This window comes from Aphelocoma coerulescens, unplaced genomic scaffold (assembly GCF_041296385.1).
Source record: "Aphelocoma coerulescens isolate FSJ_1873_10779 unplaced genomic scaffold, UR_Acoe_1.0 HiC_scaffold_97, whole genome shotgun sequence".
NCBI lineage: Eukaryota > Metazoa > Chordata > Aves > Passeriformes > Corvidae > Aphelocoma > Aphelocoma coerulescens.
Genome location: NW_027184078.1, coordinates 1061565 through 1082061, shown reverse-complemented (window position 1 = coordinate 1082061; position 20497 = coordinate 1061565). Strand labels below are relative to the sequence as shown.

General features: G+C 64.8%; 1 protein-coding gene across 1 annotated transcript; it reads right to left on the bottom strand.

Annotated features, from left to right (window-relative positions):
• Positions 1 to 161: 161 nt before the first annotated feature.
• On the bottom strand, positions 162 to 9842 carry LOC138102658 (uncharacterized serine/threonine-protein kinase SBK3-like). The gene is made up of 4 exons (XM_069000377.1): positions 9614 to 9842; positions 4075 to 4277; positions 849 to 1369; positions 162 to 165 (listed from the first exon to the last, which is right to left on the bottom strand). Exons 1-4 carry the CDS (start codon positions 9840 to 9842, stop codon positions 162 to 164), a joined length of 957 nt encoding a protein of 318 aa, XP_068856478.1.
• Between the last annotated feature and the right edge of the window lie 10655 nt (positions 9843 to 20497).

Here is a 20497-nt window from a genome sequence, read left to right as displayed (position 1 = left end):
CTGACCCGTCTCCAGGTGTTTCCACCTGTTCTAGCTCATAGCCAGGTGTTTCTAACCCATCTCCAGCTGTGTCTGACCCATCTCCAGCTGTGTCTGACCCATCTCCAGCTGTGTCCATCCCCTGTCCAGGTGTCCCCACCTCACTACTGGGGGACCCGGAGTCACCTGCGGGGATCACCTGGCCGCTCTCACCTGAGAGAGCCACCTGGCCACCCCCACTCTCACCTGAGGAGGATCCCTGGCCACTCCCCCCCTCACCTGTGGGGCTCACCTGGCCACTCCAACTCTCACCTGCAGGGCTCACCTGGCCACTCCAACTCTCACCTGAGAGAGCCACCTGGCCACTCCCCCCCTCACCTGAGAGAGCCACCTGGCCACCCCCACTCTCACCTGTGGGGCTCACCTGGCCACTCCCACTCTCACCTGAGAGAGCCACCTGGCCACCCCCGCTCTCACCTGAGAGAGCCACCTGGCCACTCCAACTCTCACCTGAGGAGGATTCCTGGCCACCCCCACTCTCACCTGAGAGAGCCACCTGGCCACTCTCACCTGAGGAGGATCCCTGGCCACCCCCACTCTCACCTGCAGGGCTCACCTGGCCACTCCAACTCTCACCTGAGAGAGCCACCTGGCCACCCCCACTCTCACCTGAGAGAGCCACCTGGCCACTCTCACCTGAGGAGGATCCCTGGCCACCCCCACTCTCACCTGTGGGGCTCACCTGGCCACCCCCACTCTCACCTGAGGAGGATCCCTGCCCACTCCTCCCCTCACCTGCAGCGCTCCCCTGACCTCCCCCCCCTGAAACCCCTCCCCCACCACTCCCCCCCCAAGGCCTACCCAGGTACCTGAGCACCTCCCCAGGTGGGCAGCGCCGGCCGGGCTCGGGGTGCAGCAACCCCCGCAGGAGCCCCCGCGCCGCCTCCCCCAGCCCCCTCCAGGCGCTCGGCGGTGCCAGCCGCGCCTCACCTGCGCAGGTGCGGCCGTGCCAGGCGCGGAAGCGGCGGAAGGCGGGGTCGGAGGCCGCAGGTGAGGCCCAGGGGAAGGCGCCGGTGAGCAGCGCGAACAGGAGGACGCCGAAGGCCCAGGTGTCCAAGGCGGGCTCCAAACGCAGCCGCGCCCCGGCCCCGCGCAGGTGCCACAGCTCAGGTGCGGCGTAAGGCGCGGGGCTCGAGGCCGGGCACACCTGGTAGCCCAACACCCGCGTCAGGCCGAAGTCGCCCAGTTTGACCAGGTGGCACTCGCGGTCGAAGGCCAGCACGTTGTCCAGCTTCAGGTCGCGGTGCACCAGGGCGTGGCCGTGCAGGTAGCCCAGGGCTGCGGCCACCTGCGCGGCGCAGCGCTTCACCTGCGGCTCCGGGAGGCCCACCTGGGGAGGGGGGGGGGGCACAGGTGGGGTCAGACGGGGTTGGCACCTGGGGGTACCTGGGGGTATCTGGGGGGCACCTGGGGGCACCTGGGGATGGGGGGCACAGGTGGGGTCAGACTGGGCTGGCACCTGGGGGGCACCTGGGGAGGGAGGGGCACAGGTGGGGTCAGACGGGGCTGGCACCTGGGGGTACCTGGGGGTATCTGGGGGGCACCTGGGGGCACCTGGGGATGGGGGGCACAGGTGGGGTCAGACGGGGCTGGCACCTGGGGGGCACCTGGGGGTATCTGGGGGCACCTGAGTCACCTGGGGATGGGGGCACAGCTGGGGTCAGACTGGGCGGGTACCTGGGGGTATCTGGGGGTACCTGGGGAGGGGGGGCACAGGTGGGGTCAGACTGGGCGGGTACCTGGGGGGTACCTGGGGGCATCTGGGGATGGGGGCACAGGTGGGGTCAGCCTGGGCTGGCACCTGGGGGGCACCTGGGGGCACCTGGGGGGCACCTGGGGGCACCTGGGGAGGGGGGGCACAGGTGGGGTCAGACGGGGCTGGCACCTGGGGGGCACCTGGGGGTATCTGGGGGCACCTGAGTCACCTGGGGATGGGGGCACAGCTGGGGTCAGACTGGGCGGGTACCTGGGGGGCACCTGGGGGCACCTGGGGGGCACCTGAGTCACCTGGGGATGGGGGGCACAGCTGGGGTCAGACTGGGCGGGTACCTGGGGGGCACCTGGGGGCACCTGGGGGGCACCTGAGTCACCTGGGGATGGGGGGCACAGGTGGGGTCAGACTGGGCTGGCACCTGAGGGGCACCTGGGGGTATCTGGTGGCACCTGGGGGTATCTGGGGGCACCTGGGGATGGGGGCACAGGTGGGGTCAGACTGGGCGGGTACCTGGGGGGTACCTGGGGGCACCTGGGGGTACCTGGGGGTATCTGGGGGCACCTGGGGGGCAGCTGGGGATGGGGGCACAGCTGGGGTCAGCCGGGGCTGGCACCTGGGGGTACCTGGGGGCACCTGGGGGTATCTGGGGGTACCTGGGGATGGGGGCACAGCTGGGGTCAGACTGGGCTGGCACCTGGGGGGCACCTGGGGGTATCTGGGGGGCACCTGAGTCACCTGGGGATGGGGGGCACAGGTGGGGTCAGACTGGGCGGGTACCTGGGGGGTACCTGGGGGCACCTGGGGATGGGGGGCACAGGTGGGGTCAGACTGGGCGGGTACCTGGGGGGTACCTGGGGGCACCTGGGGGTACCTGGGGGCAGCTGGGGGCACCTGGGGGTATCTGGGGGGCACCTGAGTCACCTGGGGATGGGGGCACAGCTGGGGTCAGACTGGGCGGGTACCTGAGGGTATCTGGGGGTACCTGGGGGGCACCTGGGGGTACCTGGGGGTATCTGGGGATGGGGGCACAGCTGGGGTCAGCCGGGGCTGGCACCTGGGGGTACCTGGGGGCATCTGGGGGTATCTGGGGGGCACCTGGGGATGGGGGCACAGGTGGGGTCAGCCGGGGCTGGCACCTGGGGGGTACCTGGGGGTACCTGGGGACACCTGGGGGTACCTGGGGATGGGGGCACAGCTGGGGTCAGACTGGGCGGGTACCTGGGGGGTACCTGGGGGTATCTGGGGGGCACCTGAGTCACCTGGAGACACCTGGGGTCAGACTGGGCTGGCACCTGGGGGGCACCTGGGGGTACCTGGGGGCACCTGGGGGTATCTGGGGGTATCTGGGGGCACCTAGGGGCACCTGGGGGTATCTAGGGGCACCTGGGGGTATCTGGGGGCACCTGGGGTCAGCCCGAGCTGGCACCTGTGGGCACCTGCAGGCACCTGGGGGCACTGAGTCAGCTGGGGGCACCCCGAACTGGCACCTGCAGGGATCTGGGGGCACCTGAGTCACCTGGGGTCACCCTGAACGGGCACCTGGGGGCACCTGGGGGCACCTGGGGGCACCTGAGCCGCTCTCAGTCACCTGGGGACCCTCAGCACTGGCACCTGACCGCTGCTGTGCCACCTGGGGGGTCACCTGCGAGGGGCGGTGCTTCCCCTGTGGGCAGGGGAGTGCCCGGGGTCAGCCGGGGTCATCACCCACCCAGGGACGGGCACACCTGAGACATCAGCTGGGCACACCTGGGCACACCGGGGCACACCTGAGACATCACCTGGGCACACCTGGGCACACCTGGGCACACCTGAGACATCAGCTGGGCACACCTGGCACACACACCTGTGGCACACACACCTGGCACTCACCCCAGGTGTCAGCAGCCCGCACAGGTCCCCGGCCGGTGCCCACACACACACCTGGCACACACCTGGCACACACCTGGCACACACCTGGCGCACACCTGGCACTCACCCCAGGTGTCAGCAGCCCGCACAGGTCCCCGGCCGGTGCCCACACACACACCTGGCGCACACCTGGCACTCACCTCAGGTGTCAGCAGCCCGCACAGGTCCCTGGCCGGTGCCCTCACACACACCTGGCACACACCTGGCACACACCTGGCGCACACCTGGCACTCACCCCAGGTGTCAGCAGCCCGCACAGGTCCCTCACACACACCTGGCACACACCTGGCGCACACCTGGCACGCACCTGGCACTCACCCCAGGTGTCAGCAGCCCGCACAGGTCCCCGGCCGGTGCCCTCACACACACCTGGCACACACCTGGCGCACACCTGGCGCACACCTGGCACTCACCCCAGGTGTCAGCAGCCCGCACAGGTCCCCGGCCGGTGCCAGCTCCTGGGCGAAGCCGAACTCGGTGCCCGTCTCGAAGGGCGGCGGCAGCGCCCGCAGGCAGCCGAGCGCCCCCCGCAGGCAGCGCTGGGTGCAGAACTCCCGCAGGAAGCCGCCCCGGCCCGTGCGCTCCTTGCGCAGCAGCTTCAGCGCCACCCGCGCACCTGCGGGCACAGCGGCACGGCTGGGCACGGCTGCGGGCACACCTGGGGACACACCTGGGGGCACACCTGGGCATGGGTGGGCACGGCTGCGGGCACACCTGGGCACGCACCTGGGCACGGCTGGGGGCACCTGGGCATGGGTGGGCATGGCTAGGGGCACCTGGGCACGGGTGGGCACGGCTGCGGGCACACCTGGGCACGCACCTGGGCACGCACCTGGGGGCACACCTGGGCACGCACCTGGGGGCACACCTGGGGGCACACCTGGGCACGCACCTGGGCACGGCTGCGGGCACCTGGGCACGCACCTGGGGACACACCTGGGGGCACACCTAGGGACACCTGGGCATGGGTGGGCACGGCTGGGCACGCACCTGGGCACGGCTGGGCATGGGTGGGCACGGCTGCGGGCACCTGGGCACGCACCTGCGCACGCACCTGGGGACACACCTGGGCACGCACCTGGGGGCACACCTGGGGGCACACCTGGGCACGCACCTGGGCACACACCTGGGGACACACCTGGGCACGCACCTGGGGGCACACCTGGGGGCACACCTGGGCATGGCTGCGGGCACCTGGACACGCACCTGGGGACACACCTGGGGACACACCTAGGGACACCTGGGCATGGGTGGGCACGGCTGGGCACGCACCTGGGGGCACCTGGGCATGGGTGGGCACGGCTGCGGGCACACCTGGGCACACACCTGGGCACGCACCTGGGCACGGCTGGGGGCACGCACCTGGGGGCACACCTGGGGGCACACCTGGGGGCACACCTGGGCACGCACCTGGGCACGGCTGGGGGCACCTGGGCACGCACCTGGGGGCACCTGGGCATGGGTGGGCACGGCTGTGGGCACCTGGGCACGCACCTGGGCACGGCTGGGGGCACCTGGGCATGCGTGGGTATGGCTGGGTACGGCTGCGGGCACACCTGGGCACGCACCTGGGCACAGCTGGGGGCACCTGGGCATGCGTGGGTACGGCTGGGCACGGCTGGGGGCACCTGGGCACGGCTGGGGGCACCTGGGCACGACTGGGGGCACCTGGGCATGCGTGGGGACAGGTGACACACCTAGGGACACCTGGGCATGGCTGGGCATGGCTGGGGACACACCTGGGGGCACCTGGGCACGGCTGGGGACACACCTGGGCACACCTGGGCGCACCTGGGCATGCGTGGGCACGGCTGGGCACGGCTGGGGGCACCTGGGCACGCACCTGGGGACAACCTAGGGACACCTGGGCACGGCTGGGGGCACCTGGGCACGGCTGGGGGCACCTGGGCACACACCTGGGCACACACCTGGGGACACACCTGGGGACACACCTAGGGACACCTGGGCATGGGTGGGCATGGGTGGGCACGCACCTGGGGGCACCTGGGCACACACCTGGGCACGCACCTGGGGGCACCTGGGCATGGCTGGGGACAGGTGACACACCTAGGGACACCTGGGCATGGCTGGGCATGGCTGGGCATGGCTGGGGACACACCTGGGCACACACCTGGGGACAGCTGGGCACAGCTGGGGACAGCTGGGGACAGGTGGCACACTTGGGGACACCTGGGCACACCTGGGCACGGCTGGGGACACCTGGGCACACACCTGGGCACACCTGGGCATGGCTGGGCACGGCTGGGGACAGCTGGGGGCCGCTGGGCACACCTGGGCACACCTGGGGACAGCTGGGGGACCCCTGAGGGGAAGGGGCACACCTGAGGGCAGGGAGGGACAGCTGTGCCCAGGTGTGCCCGTGGATAGCTCCAGGTGTGCCCATAGGTATCCCCAGGTGCTCCCAGGTGTGCCCAGGTGTGCCCAGGTGCCCCCAGCCGTGCCCAGGTGTGTCTGTGGGTATCCCCAGGTGTGCCCAGGTGTGCCCAGGTGCTCCCAGGTGTGCCCAGATGTGCCCCCAGCTGTGCCTGAGGGTATCCCCAGCTGTGCCCAGCTGTGCCCGTGGGTATCCCCAGGTGCCTCCAGGTGTGCCCAGGTGCCTCCAGGTGCCCCCAGCTGTGCCCAGGTGCCCCCAGGTGTATTTGTGGATATCCCCAGGTGCCCCCAGCTGTGCCCAGGTGTCCCCAGGTGCGACCAGCTGTGCCCCCAGCTGTGCCCGCAGCTGCCCGCAGGTGTGCCCGTGGGTATCCCCAGGTGCCTCCAGGTGTGCCCAGGTGTGCCCCCAGGTGCCCCCAGCTGTGCCCCTGGATATCCCCAGATGTTCCCAGGTGCCCGCAGGTGCCCCCATGTTTCCCCAGGTGCCCCCAGGTGCCTCCGGGTGCCGCCAGCTGTGCCCGTGGATACCCCCAGGTGCCCCCAGGTGCCCCCAGGTGTGCCCGTGGGTATCCCCAGGTGCCCCCAGGTGTGCCCAGCCATGGATCCCCAGGTGCCCCCAGGTGTGCCCAGGTGCCCCCAGGTGCCTCCGGGTGCCGCCAGGTGTGCCCGTGGGTATCCCCACGTATCCCCAGGTTCCCCCAGGTGCCTCCAGCTGTGCCCCCCAGGTGCCCCCAGGTACCCCCAGCTGTGTCCGTGGATACCCCCAGGTGTGCCCAGGTGTCCCCAGGTGCCCCCAGGTGCCCCCAGGTGTGCCCGTGGATACCCCCAGCTGCCCCCAGGTGCCTCCTGCAGGTGCCCGCAGGTGCCCCCAGGTTTCCCCGGTTGTCCCCAGGTGCCCCAGCTGTGCCCGTGGGTATCCCCAGGTGCCCACAGCTGTGCACCAGGTGTGCCCCAGGTGCCCCAGCTGTGCCCGTGGGTATCTCCAGGTGTGCCCAGCTGTGCCCATGGGTATCCCCAGGTGCCCCAGGTGTGCCCGTGGGTATCCCCACGTATCCCCAGGTGCCCACAGGTGCCCCAGCTGTGCCCGTGGGTATTCCCAGGTGTCCCCAGGTGTCCCAGGTGTGCCCGTGGATACCCCCAGGTATCCCCAGGTGCCCCAAGGTGTGCCCGCAGGTGTCCCCAGGTGCCCCAGGTGTGCCCACAGGTGCCCCAGCTGTGCCCGTGGGTATCCCCAGGTGTGCCCGTGGGTATCCCCAGGTGCCCCCAGCTGTGCCCCAGGTGTGCCCCAGGTGTCCCAGCTGTGCCCGTGGGTATCCCCAGCTGTGCCCCAGGTGTGCCCGTGGGTATCCCCAGGTGCCCGCAGGTGCCCCAGGTGTGCCCGTGGGTATCCCCAGGTACCCCCAGCTGTGCCCGTGGGTATCCCCAGGTGCCCCAGGTGTGCCCACAGGTGTCCCCAGGTGTCCCAGGTGTGCCCGTGGGTATCCCCAGGTGCCCCAAGGTGCCCCCAGGTGCCCCCAGGTGCCTCCGGGTGCCGCCAGGTGTGCCCGTGGGTATCCCCAGCTGTGCCCGTGGGTACCCCCACGTATCCCCAGGTTCCCCCAGGTGCCTCCAAGTGCCGCCAGCTGTGCCCGTGGGTATCCTCAGGTGCCCCAAGGTGCCCCCAGGTATCCCCAGCTGTGCCCGTGGGTATCCCCAGGTGTCCCCAGGTGCCCGCAGGTGCCCCCAGGTTTCTCCGGTTGTCCCCAGGTGCCCCCAGGTGCCTCCAAGTGCCCCCAGCTGTGCCCGTGGGTATCCCCAGGTGCCCCAGGTGTGCCCACAGGTGTCCCCAGGTGCCCCCAGGTATCCCCAGCTGTGCCCGTGGATACCCCCAGGTGCCCCAGCTGTGCCCGTGGGTATCCCCAGGTGCCCCCAGCTGTGCCCCCAGGTGTGCCCATGGGTATCCCCAGGTGCCCCAGGTGTGCCCACAGGTGTCCCCAGGTGCCCCCAGGTATCCCCAGCTGTGCCCGTGGGTATCCCCAGGTGCCCCCAGCTGTGCCCGTGGGTATCCCCAGGTATCCCCAGGTATCCCCAGGTGCCCCCAGGTGCCCCAGCTGTGCCCGTGGGTATCCCCAGCTGTGCCCCAGGTGTGCCCGTGGGTATGCCCAGGTGCCCCCAGGTATCCCCAGCTGTGCCCGTGGGTATCCCCAGCTGTGCCCCAGGTGTGCCCGTGGGTATCCCCAGGTGCCCCCAGGTGCCCCAGCTGTGCCCGTGGGTATCCCCAGCTGTGCCCCAGGTGTGCCCGTGGGTATGCCCAGGTGCCTCCAGGTGCCCCCAGGTGCCCCCAGGTGCCTCCAAGTGCCGCCAGCTGTGCCCGTGGGTATCCCCAGGTGTGCCTGTGGGTATCCCCAGGTGCCCCAAGGTGCCCCCAGGTATCCCCAGCTGTGCCCGTGGGTATCCCCAGCTGTGCCCCAGCTGTGCCGGTGGGTATCCCCAGGTGTCCCCAGGTGCCCACAGGTACCCCCAGCTGTGCCCGCAGGTGTCCCCAGGTGTCCCAGGTGTGCCCGTGGATACCCCCAGGTGCCCCAGGTGCCCCCAGGTGCCTCCAAGTGCCGCCAGCTGTGCCCGTGGGTATCCCCAGGTGCCCCAAGGTACCCCCAGGTATCCCCAGCTGTGCCCGTGGGTATCCCCAGGTGCCCCAAGGTACCCCCAGGTATCCCCAGGTGTGCCCGTGGGTATCCCCAGGTGCCCCCAGCTGTGCCCGTGGGTATCCCCAGGTGCCCCCAGCTGTGCCCGCAGGTGTCCCCAGGTGCCCCCAGGTGTCCCAGCTGTGCCCGTGGGTATCCCCAGGTGCCCCAGGTGTGCCCACAGGTGTCCCCAGCTGTGCCCCTGGATATCCCCAGGTGTTCCCAGGTGTCCCAGGTGTGCCCGTGGGTATCCCCAGGTGCCCCCAGGTGCCCCCAGGTGCCCCCAGGTGCCCCCAGCTGTGCCCGTGGGTATCCCCAGGTGCCCCAGGTGTGCCCGCAGGTGTCCCCAGGTGTCCCCAGGTGTCCCAGGTGTGCCCGTGGATACCCCCAGATATCCCCAGGTGCCCCAAGGTGTGCCCGTGGGTATCCCCAGGTATCCCCAGCTGTGCCCGTGGGTATCCCCAGGTGCCCCAGGTGTGCCCCAGCTGTGCCCGTGGGTATCCCCAGGTACCCCCAGCTGTGCCCGTGGGTACCCCCAGGTGCTCCCAGGTGTGCCCGTGGGTACCCCCAGGTGTCCCCAGGTGTGCCCCAGCTGTGCCCAGGTATCCCCAGCTGTGCCCCAGCTGTGCCCGTGGGTATCCCCAGGTGTCCCCAGGTGCCCCAGGTGTGCCCGTGGGTATCCCCAGGTACCCCCAGCTGTGCCCGCAGGTGTCCCCAGGTACCCCCAGCTGTGCCCGCAGGTGTCCCCAGGTGTCCCAGGTGTGCCTGTGGATACCCCCAGGTGCCCCAGGTGTGCCCGTGGGTATCCCCAGGTGCCCCCAGGTGTGCCCGTGGGTATCCCCAGGTGCCCCCAGGTATCCCCAGCTGTGCCCCAGCTGTGCCCGCCGGCGCTCACCCCCGTGCCGGGGCTCCGCCAGCACCACGCGTCCGTAGGAGCCGCTGCCCAGTTCTCCCAGTATAAACCAGTCGCGCTCCAGCTCCCGCCGGGGCAGCTCCCGGCCCGTGCGCTCCATCAGCGCCCGCAGCAGCCGCTCCTGGGCGCGCGCCACCGACTCCTCGTCGTCATCTTCATCCTCCTCCTCCTCCTCCTCCTCGGCGGCAGCGGCCTCCGGCGGCGCCTCCATGGGCCTGCGGACCAGTACGGACCAGTATAAACCAGTATGGACCAGTATAAACCAGTATGGACCAGTATGGACCAGTCCAGTTCAACCCTCCTCCTCCTCCTCCTCCTCCTCCTCCTCCTCGGCAGCAGCAGCGGCCTCCGGCAGCGCCTCCATGGGCCTGCGGACCAGTACGGACCAGTATAAACCAGTATGGAGCGGTGTAAACCAGTATAAACCAGTACGGACCAGTATGGACCAGTCCAGTTCAACCCTCAGCCTCCTCCTCATCATTATCGGCCTCTGGCGGCGCCTCCATGGGCCTGCGGACCAGTACGGACCAGTATAAACCAGTATGGACCAGTATAAACCAGTATGGACCAGTATGGACCAGTATGGACCAGTATAAACCAGCATGGACCAGTATAAACCAGTACGGACCAGTATGGACCAGTCCAGTTCAACCCTCCTCCGCCTCCTCCTCCTCCTCCTCGGCAGCAGCAGCGGCCTCTGGTGGCGCCTCCATGGGCCTGCGGACCAGTACGGACCAGTATAAACCAGTACGGACCAGTATAAACCAGTATGGACCAGTATAAACCAGTACGGACCAGTATGGACCAGTATGGACCAGTATGGACCAGTCCAGTCCAACCCTCAGCCTCCTCCTCATCATTATCGGCCTCTGGCGGCGCCTCCATGGGCCTGCGGACCAGTACGGACCAGTATAAACCAGTACGGACCAGTATAAACCAGTATGGACCAGTATAAACCAGTACGGACCAGTATGGACCAGTATGGACCAGTATGGACCAGTCCAGTCCAACCCTCAGCCTCCTCCTCATCATTATCGGCCTCTGGCGGCGCCTCCATGGGCCTGCGGACCAGTACGGACCAGTATAAACCAGTATGGACCAGTATAAACCAGTATGGACCAGTATAAACCAGCACGGACCAGTATAAACCAGTACGGACCAGTACGGACCAGTCCAGTTCAACCCTCAGCCTCCTCCTCATCATTATCGGCCTCTGGCGGCGCCTCCATGGGCCTGCGGACCAGTACGGACCAGTATAAACCAGTATGGACCGGTATAAACCAGTATAAACCAGTACGGACCAGTATGGACCAGTCCAGTTCAACCCTCAGCCTCCTCCTCATCATTATCGGCCTCTGGCGGCGCCTCCATGGGCCTGCGGACCAGTACGGACCAGTATAAACCAGTATGGACCAGTATAAACCAGTACAGACCAGTATGGACCAGTATGGACCAGTCCAGTTCAACCCTCAGCCTCCTCCTCATCATTATCGGCCTCCGGCAGCGCCTCCATGGGCCTGCAGACCAGTACGGACCAGTATAAACCAGTACGGACCGGTATAAACCAGTACGGACCAGTATAAACCAGTATGGACCAGTATGGACCAGTCCAGTTCAACCCTCCTCCGCCTCCTCCTCCTCCTCCTCGGCAGCAGCAGCGGCCTCTGGCGGCGCCTCCATGGGCCTGCGGACCAGTACGGACCAGTATAAACCAGTACGGACCAGTATAAACCAGTATGGACCAGTATGGACCAGTATAAACCAGCACGGACCAGTATAAACCAGTACGGACCAGTATGGACCAGTCCAGTTCAACCCTCAGCCTCCTCCTCATCATTATCGGCCTCTGGCGGCGCCTCCATGGGCCTGCGGACCAGTACGGACCAGTATAAACCAGTATGGACCAGTATAAACCAGTATGGACCAGTATGGACCAGTATGGACCAGTATAAACCAGTACGGACCAGTATGGACCAGTCCAGTTCAACCCTCAGCCTCCTCCTCATCATTATCGGCCTCTGGCGGCGCCTCCATGGGCCTGCGGACCAGTACGGACCAGTATAAACCAGTATGGACCAGTATAAACCAGTACAGACCAGTATGGACCAGTATGGACCAGTCCAGTTCAACCCTCAGCCTCCTCCTCATCATTATCGGCCTCCGGCAGCGCCTCCATGGGCCTGCAGACCAGTACGGACCAGTATAAACCAGTACGGACCAGTATAAACCAGTATGGACCAGTATGGACCAGTCCAGTTCAACCCTCCTCCGCCTCCTCCTCCTCCTCCTCGGCAGCAGCAGCGGCCTCTGGCGGCGCCTCCATGGGCCTGCGGACCAGTACGGACCAGTATAAACCAGTACGGACCAGTATAAACCAGTATGGACCAGTATGGACCAGTATAAACCAGCACGGACCAGTATAAACCAGTACGGACCAGTATGGACCAGTCCAGTTCAACCCTCAGCCTCCTCCTCATCATTATCGGCCTCTGGCGGCGCCTCCATGGGCCTGCGGACCAGTACGGACCAGTATAAACCAGTATGGACCAGTATAAACCAGTATGGACCAGTATGGACCAGTATGGACCAGTATAAACCAGTACGGACCAGTATGGACCAGTCCAGTTCAACCCTCAGCCTCCTCCTCATCATTATCGGCCTCCGGCGGTGCCTCCATGGGCCTGCAGACCAGTACGGACCAGTATAAACCAGTATGGACCAGTAAAAACCAGTATGGACCAGTATGGACCAGTATGGACCAGTCCAGTTCAACCCTCAGCCTCCTCCTCATCATTATCGGCCTCCGGCAGCGCCTCCATGGGCCTGCAGACCAGTACGGACCAGTATAAACCAGTACGGACCAGTATAAACCAGTATGGACCAGTATGGACCAGTCCAGTTCAACCCTCCTCCGCCTCCTCCTCCTCCTCCTCGGCAGCAGCAGCGGCCTCTGGTGGCGCCTCCATGGGCCTGCGGACCAGTACGGACCAGTATAAACCAGTACGGACCAGTATAAACCAGTATGGACCAGTATGGACCAGTATAAACCAGCACGGACCAGTATAAACCAGTACGGACCAGTATGGACCAGTCCAGTTCAACCCTCAGCCTCCTCCTCATCATTATCGGCCTCTGGCGGCGCCTCCATGGGCCTGCAGACCAGTACGGACCAGTATAAACCAGTATGGAGCGGTATAAACCAGTATAAACCAGTACGGACCAGTATGGACCAGTCCAGTTCAACCCTCCTCCTCCTCCTCCTCCTCCTCGGCAGCAGCAGCGGCCTCTGGCGGCGCCTCCATGGGCCTGTGGACCAGTACGGACCAGTATAAACCAGTATGGACCGGTATAAACCAGTATAAACCAGTATGGACCAGCATGGAGCAGTACAAACCAGTACAGACCAGTATGGACCAGTATGGTCCAGTTCAACCCTCAACCTTCTCATCCTCCTCCTCCTCAGCACCGGCCTCTGGCAGCGCCTCCATGGGCCTGCAGACCAGTACAGACCAGTATAAACCAGTACGGACCAGTATGGACCAGTACGGACCAGTATGGACCAGTCCAGTTCAACCCTCAGCCTCCTCCTCATCATTATCGGCCTCCGGCAGCGCCTCCATGGGCCTGCGGACCAGTACGGACCAGTATAAACCAGCACGGACCAGTATAAACCAGTATGGACCGGTATAAACCAGTATAAACCAGTATGGACCAGTCCAGTTCAACCCTCCTCCTCCTCCTCCTCCTCCTCCTCCTCCTCCTCCTCCTCCTCCTCCTCCTCGGCAGCAGCAGCGGCCTCTGGCGGCGCCTCCATGGGCCTGCGGACCAGTACGGACCAGTATAAACCAGTATGGAGCGGTATAAACCAGTATAAACCAGTATGGACCAGCATGGAGCAGTATAAACCAGTACCGACCAGTTCGGACCAGTATGGACCAGTCCAGTTCAACCCTCAGCCTTCTCATCCTCCTCCTCCTCAGCACCGGCCTCTGGCAGCGCCTCCATGGACCAGTATAAACCAGTACGGACCAGCACGGACCAGTATAAACCAGTATGGACCAGTATAAACCAGTACGGACCAGCACGGACCAGTATAAACCAGTACGGACCAGTATAAACCAGTACGGAGCAGTGCGGACCAGCATGGACCAGTATAAACCAGTACGGACCGGTATGGACCAGTACGGACCAGTATAAACCAGTACGGACCAGTCCAGTCCAACCCTCAGCCTCCTCCTCATCATCGGCCTCTGGCGGCGCCTCCATGGGCCTGCGGACCAGTACAGACCAGTATAGACCAGTACAGACCAGTATAGACCAGTACGGACCAGTACAGACCAGTACAGACCAGTACGGACCAGTATGGACCAGTACAGACCAGTACAAACCATCACTGACCAATACGGACCAGTACGGACCAGTACGGACCAGTACGGACCAGTACAGACCAGTATAACCCAGTCTAACCCAATCCAGCCCAGTATAGCCCAGCACACCCCAGCCCAGCCCAGTTCACCCCAGTCTGCCCCAGTACACCCCAGTATAATCCACAGTTTATCCCAGTTCACCCCAGTCCAGCCCAGCACACCCAGCCCAGTACAACCCAGTATGATCCAGTTCACCCCAGTCCAGTCTGCCCCAGTCCAGCCCAGCCCAGTATGATCCAGTTCACCCCAGTACAGTCCAGTTCACCCCCGCCCAGTTCACCCCAGTATGATCCAGTTCACCCCAGTCCAGCCCAGTTAAACCCAGTTCAGCCCAGTTAAGCCCAGTATGATCCAGTTCACCCCAGTTCACCCCAGTCCAGCCCAGTTAAGCCCAGTTCAGCCCAGTCCAGTTCACCCCAGTTCACCCCAGCTCAGCCCAGACCAGTCCAGCCCAGTCCACCCCAGTTCACCCCAGTACATCCCAGTTCACCCCAGCCCAGTATAACCCAGTAGAACCCAGTAGAACCCAGTAGAACCCAGTTCACCCCAGCCCAGTAGAACCCAGTATATCCCAGTAGAACCCAGTAGAACCCAGTAGAACCCAGTTCAGCCCAGCCCAGTATAACCCAGTAGAACCCAGTATAACCCAGTATAACCCAGTAGAACCCAGTTCACCCCAGCCCAGTAGAACCCAGTAGAACCCAGTAGAACCCAGTTCAGCCCAGCCCAGTAGAACCCAGTAGAACCCAGTAGAACCCAGTATATCCCAGTATAACCCAGTTCAGCCCAGCCCAGTAGAACCCAGTAGAACCCAGTAGAACCCAGTATATCCCAGTATAACCCAGTTCAGCCCAGCCCAGTAGAACCCAGTATAACCCAGTATAACCCAGTTCAGCCCAGCCCAGTATAACCCAGTATAACCCAGTAGAACCCAGTAGAACCCAGTATAATCCAGTATAACCCAGTTCACCCCAGCCCAGTATAACCCAGTAGAACCCAGTTCAGCCCAGCCCAGTATAACCCAGTAGAACCCAGTAGAACCCAGTTCAGCCCAGCCCAGTGTAACCCAGTAGAACCCAGTAGAACCCAGTAGAACCCAGTAGAACCCAGTATAACCCAGTTCAGCCCAGCCCAGTATAACCCAGTAGAACCCAGTAAAACCCAGTATAACCCAGTTCAGCCCAGCCCAGTAGAACCCAGTAGAACCCAGTATAACCCAGTTCAGCCCAGCCCAGTAGAACCCAGTATAACCCAGTATAACCCAGTTCACCCCAGCCCAGTATAACCCAGTATAACCCAGTATAACCCAGTAGAACCCAGTTCACCCCAGCCCAGTAGAACCCAGTAGAACCCAGTAGAACCCAGTAGAACCCAGTTCACCCCAGCCCAGTAGAACCCAGTAGAACCCAGTATAACCCAGTATAACCCAGTTCAGCCCAGCCCAGTATAACCCAGTAGAACCCAGTAGAACCCAGTTCACCCCAGCCCAGTAGAACCCAGTAGAACCCAGTATAACCCAGTATAACCCAGTTCAGCCCAGCCCAGTATAACCCAGTAGAACCCAGTATAACCCAGTTCAGCCCAGCCCAGTGTAACCCAGTAGAACCCAGTAGAACCCAGTAGAACCCAGTATAACCCAGTTCACCCCAGCCCAGTAGAACCCAGTATATCCCAGTAGAACCCAGTATAACCCAGTTCAGCCCAGCCCAGTAGAACCCAGTATAACCCAGTAGAACCCAGTAGAACCCAGTTCAGCCCAGCCCAGTAGAACCCAGTAGAACCCAGTATAACCCAGTAGAACCCAGTAGAACCCAGTTCACCCCAGTCCAGTGTAACCCAGTATAACCCAGTATAACCCAGTATAACCCAGTTCAGCCCAGCCCAGTGTAACCCAGTAGAACCCAGTAGAACCCAGTAGAACCCAGTATAATCCAGTATAACCCAGTTCAGCCCAGCCCAGTAGAACCCAGTAGAACCCAGTAGAACCCAGTAGAACCCAGTTCAGCCCAGCCCAGTAGAACCCAGTATAACCCAGTATAACCCAGTTCAGCCCAGCCCAGTAGAACCCAGTAGAACCCAGTATAACCCAGTAGAACCCAGTTCAGCCCAGCCCAGTAGAACCCAGTAGAACCCAGTAGAACCCAGTAGAACCCAGTTCACCCCAGCCCAGTAGAACCCAGTAGAACCCAGTAGAACCCAGTATAACCCAGTTCACCCCAGCCCAGTAGAACCCAGTATATCCCAGTAGAACCCAGTATATCCCAGTAGAACCCAGTTCAGCCCAGCCCAGTATAACCCAGTAGAACCCAGTTCAGCCCAGCCCAGTATAACCCAGTATAACCCAGTAGAACCCAGTTCAGCCCAGCCCAGTAGAACCCAGTAGAACCCAGTAGAACCCAGTAGAACCCAGTTCAGCCCAGCCCAGTGTAACCCAGTAGAACCCAGTAGAACCCAGTATAACCCAGTTCACCCCAGCCCAGTAGAACCCAGTATATCCCAGTAGAACCCAGTATAACCCAGTTCAGCCCAGCCCAGTATAACCCAGTAGAACCCAGTAAAACCCAGTATAACCCAGTTCAGCCCAGCCCAGTAGAACCCAGTAGAACCCAGTAGAACCCAGTATAACCCAGTTCAGCCCAGCCCAGTAGAACCCAGTATAACCCAGTATAACCCAGTATAACCCAGTTCAGCCCAGCCCAGTATAACCCAGTAGAACCCAGTAGAACCCAGTAGAACCCAGTTCAGCCCAGCCCAGTGTAACCCAGTATATCCCAGTAGAACCCAGTAGAACCCAGTAGAACCCAGTTCACCCCAGCCCAGTATAACCCAGTAGAACCCAGTAGAACCCAGTATATCCCAGTATAACCCAGTTCACCCTAGCCCAGTAGAACCCAGTATAACCCAGTATAACCCAGTAGAACCCAGTAGAACCCAGTAGAACCCAGTTCACCCCAGCCCAGTATAACCCAGTATAACCCAGTAGAACCCAGTAGAACCCAGTAGAACCCAGTATAACCCAGTATAACCCAGTTCAGCCCAGCCCAGTAGAACCCAGTAGAACCCAGTAGAACCCAGTAGAACCCAGTAGAACCCAGTTCACCCCAGCCCAGTATAACCCAGTATAACCCAGTAGAACCCAGTTCACCCCAGCCCAGTAGAACCCAGTATATCCCAGTAGAACCCAGTATATCCCAGTAGAACCCAGTTCAGCCCAGCCCAGTAGAACCCAGTAGAACCCAGTAGAACCCAGTTCAGCCCAGCCCAGTAGAACCCAGTAGAACCCAGTATAACCCAGTATAACCCAGTTCAGCCCAGCCCAGTAGAACCCAGTAGAACCCAGTGTAACCCAGTATAACCCAGTAGAACCCAGTATAACCCAGTTCAGCCCAGCCCAGTAGAACCCAGTAGAACCCAGTAGAACCCAGTAGAACCCAGTTCAGCCCAGCCCAGTAGAACCCAGTATAACCCAGTAGAACCCAGTTCAGCCCAGCCCAGTAGAACCCAGTAGAACCCAGTAGAACCCAGTTCACCCCAGCCCAGTGTAACCCAGTATAACCCAGTATAACCCAGTTCAGCCCAGCCCAGTAGAACTCAGTATAACCCAGTATAACCCAGTTCAGCCCAGCCCAGTAGAACCCAGTAGAACCCAGTAGAACCCAGTTCAGCCTAGCCCAGTGTAACCCAGTATAACCCAGTATAACCCAGTAGAACCCAGTAGAACCCAGTATAACCCAGTATAATCCAGTATAACCCAGTTCACCCCAGCCCAGTAGAACCCAGTAGAACCCAGTATAACCCAGTAGAACCCCGTTCACCCCAGCCCAGTAGAACCCAGTAGAACCCAGTAGAACCCAGTAGAACCCAGTATAACCCAGTAGAACCCCGTTCACCCCAGCCCAGTATAACCCAGTATAACCCAGTATAACCCAGTAGAACCCAGTATAACCCAGTATAACCCAGTATAACCCCGTTCACCCCAGCCCAGTATAACCCAGTATATCCCAGTATATCCCAGTATAACCCAGTATAACCCAGTATATCCCAGTCCAGCCCAGCCCAGGTGTCCGCTCCCCCCTCCCCCCTCCCCTCCCCCCTCGCCACCTGTTCCCTCCCCTCCCCCCCCCGCGCCGGGGCCACCTGTGCCCGCTGTGCCCGGGGGGGCGGGGGGGCCGCGCTGCCCCAGCGTGCCCTGCTGGCCCCGAGCGTGCCCTGCTGGCCCCGGGGGTGCCCAGGTGGCCCCGAGGGTGCCCAGCTGGCCCCGGGGGTGCCCCGAGCGTGCCCAACTGGCCCCGAGACTGCCCCAGGGTGCCCAGGTGGCCCCGGGGGTGCCCAGGTGGCCCCGAGGGTGCCCCAGCGTGCCCTGCTGGCCCCGGGGGTGCCCCAGGGTGCCCTGGTGTCCCCAAGGGGTGCCCAACTGGCCTTGAGGGCGCCCCAGCGTGCCCAGCTGGCCCCGAGACTGCCCCAGGGTGCCCAGGTGGCCCCGAATGTCCCCGGGGGTGCCCCAGGGTGCCCAGCTGGCCCCAGAGGGTGCCCCAGGGTGCCCAGGTGTCCCCAAGGGTGCCCAGCTGGCCCCGAGGGTGCCCAGGTGGCCCCGAGGGTGCCCCGAGGGTGCCCTGCTGGCCCCGAGCGTGCCCAGGTGGCCCCGAGGGTGCCCCGAGGGTGCCCTGCTGGCCCCGGGGGTGCCCAGGTGGCCCCGAGGGTGCCCCAGCGTGCCCTGCTGGCCCCAGGGGTGCCCAGCTGGCCCCGAGGGTGCCCCAGGGTGCCCTGCTGGCCCCGAGCGTGCCCAGCTGGCCCCGAGGGTGCCCAGCTGGCCCCGAGGGTGCCCCAGCTGGCCTTGAGGGTGCCCCAGCGTGCCCAACTGGCCCCGAGACTGCCCCAGGGTGCCCAGGTGGCCCCGAATGTCCCCGGGGGTGCCCCAGCGTGCCCAGCTGGCCCCGAGGGTGCCCCAGGGTGCCCAGCTGGCCCCGAATGTCCCCGGGGGTGCCCCAGCGTGCCCAGGTGGCCCCAGAGGGTGCCCCAGGGTGCCCAGGTGGCCCCAAATGTCCCCGGGGGTGCCCCAGCGTGCCCAGGTGGCCCCAAGGGGTGCCCCAGCTGGCCCCGAGTGTCGCCGGGGGGATGGGGGGGGCAGGCGTCCCCAAGGGTGCCCCAGGAGTGCCCAGCTGGCCCCCAGTGTCCCCGAGAGTGCCCCAGGGGTGCCCAGCTGGCCCTGAGACTGTCCCAGGGTGCCCAGCTGGCCCCCAGTGTTCCCGAGAGTGCCCCAGGGGTGCCCAGCTGGCCCCGAGGGTGCCCCAGGGGTGCCCAGCTGGCCCCCAGTGTCCCCAGCTGGCCCTGAGGTGCCCCAGGGTGCCCAGCTGGCCCCGAGAGTGCCCCAGGGGTGCCCAGCTGGCCCCGAGGGTGCCCCAGGGTGCCCTGGTGTCCCCAAGGGGTGCCCAGCTGGCCTTGAGGGTGCCCCAGCATGCCCAACTGGCCCCGAGACTGCCCCAGGGTGCCCAGGTGGCCCCGAATGTCCCCAGGGGTGCCCCAGCGTGCCCAGGTGGCCCCAAGGGGTGCCCAGCTGGCCCCGAGGGTGCCCCGAGGGTGCCCAGCTGGCCCCGAGACTGCCCCAGGGTGCCCCAGCTGGCCCCGAATGTCCCCGGGGGTGCCCCAGCGTGCCCAGGTGGCCCCAAGGGGTGCCCAGCTGGCCCCGAGTGTCGCCGGGGGGGGGGGGGGGGCAGACGTCCCCAAGAGTGCCCCAGGGGTGCCCAGCTGGCCCCGAGCGTGCCCAGCTGTCGCCGCATGTCCCCAGTGTCCCCAGGGGGTGCCCAGCTGGCCCTGAGACTGTCCCAGGGTGCCCAGCTGGCCCCCAGTGTTCCCGAGAGTGCCCCAGGGGTGCCCGGCTGGCCCCGAGGTTGCCCCAGCTGTCCCTGCGTGTCCCCGAGGGTGCCCAGCTGGCCCCGAGCGTGCTCCAGGGGTGCCCAGCTGGCCCTGAGGGTGCCCAGCTGGCCCCGCGTGTCCCCGAGAGAGCCCCAGGGGTGCCCAGCTGGCCCCGAGCGTGCCCAAGCTGGCCCCGAGGGTGCCCCAGGGGTGCCCAGCTGGCCCTGAGGGTGCCCAGCTGGCTCCGCGTGTCCCCGAGAGTGCCCCAGGGTGCCCAGCTGGCCCCGAGCGTGCCCAGCTGTCGCCGCGTGTCCCCAGTGTCCCCAGGGGTGCCCAGCTGGCCCTGAGACTGTCCCAGGGTGCCCAGCTGGCCCCCAGTGTCCCCGAGAGTGCCCCAGGGGTGCCCAGCTGGCCCCGAGGGTGCCCCAAGGGGTGCCCAGCTGGCCCTGAGGGTGCCCAGCTGGCCCCACGTGTCCCCGAGAGTGCCCCAGGGTGCCCAGCTGGCCCCGAGCGTGCCCAGCTGGCCCCCAGTGTCCCCAGTGTCCCCAGGGGTGCCCAGCTGGCCCTGAGGGTGCCCCAGGGGTGC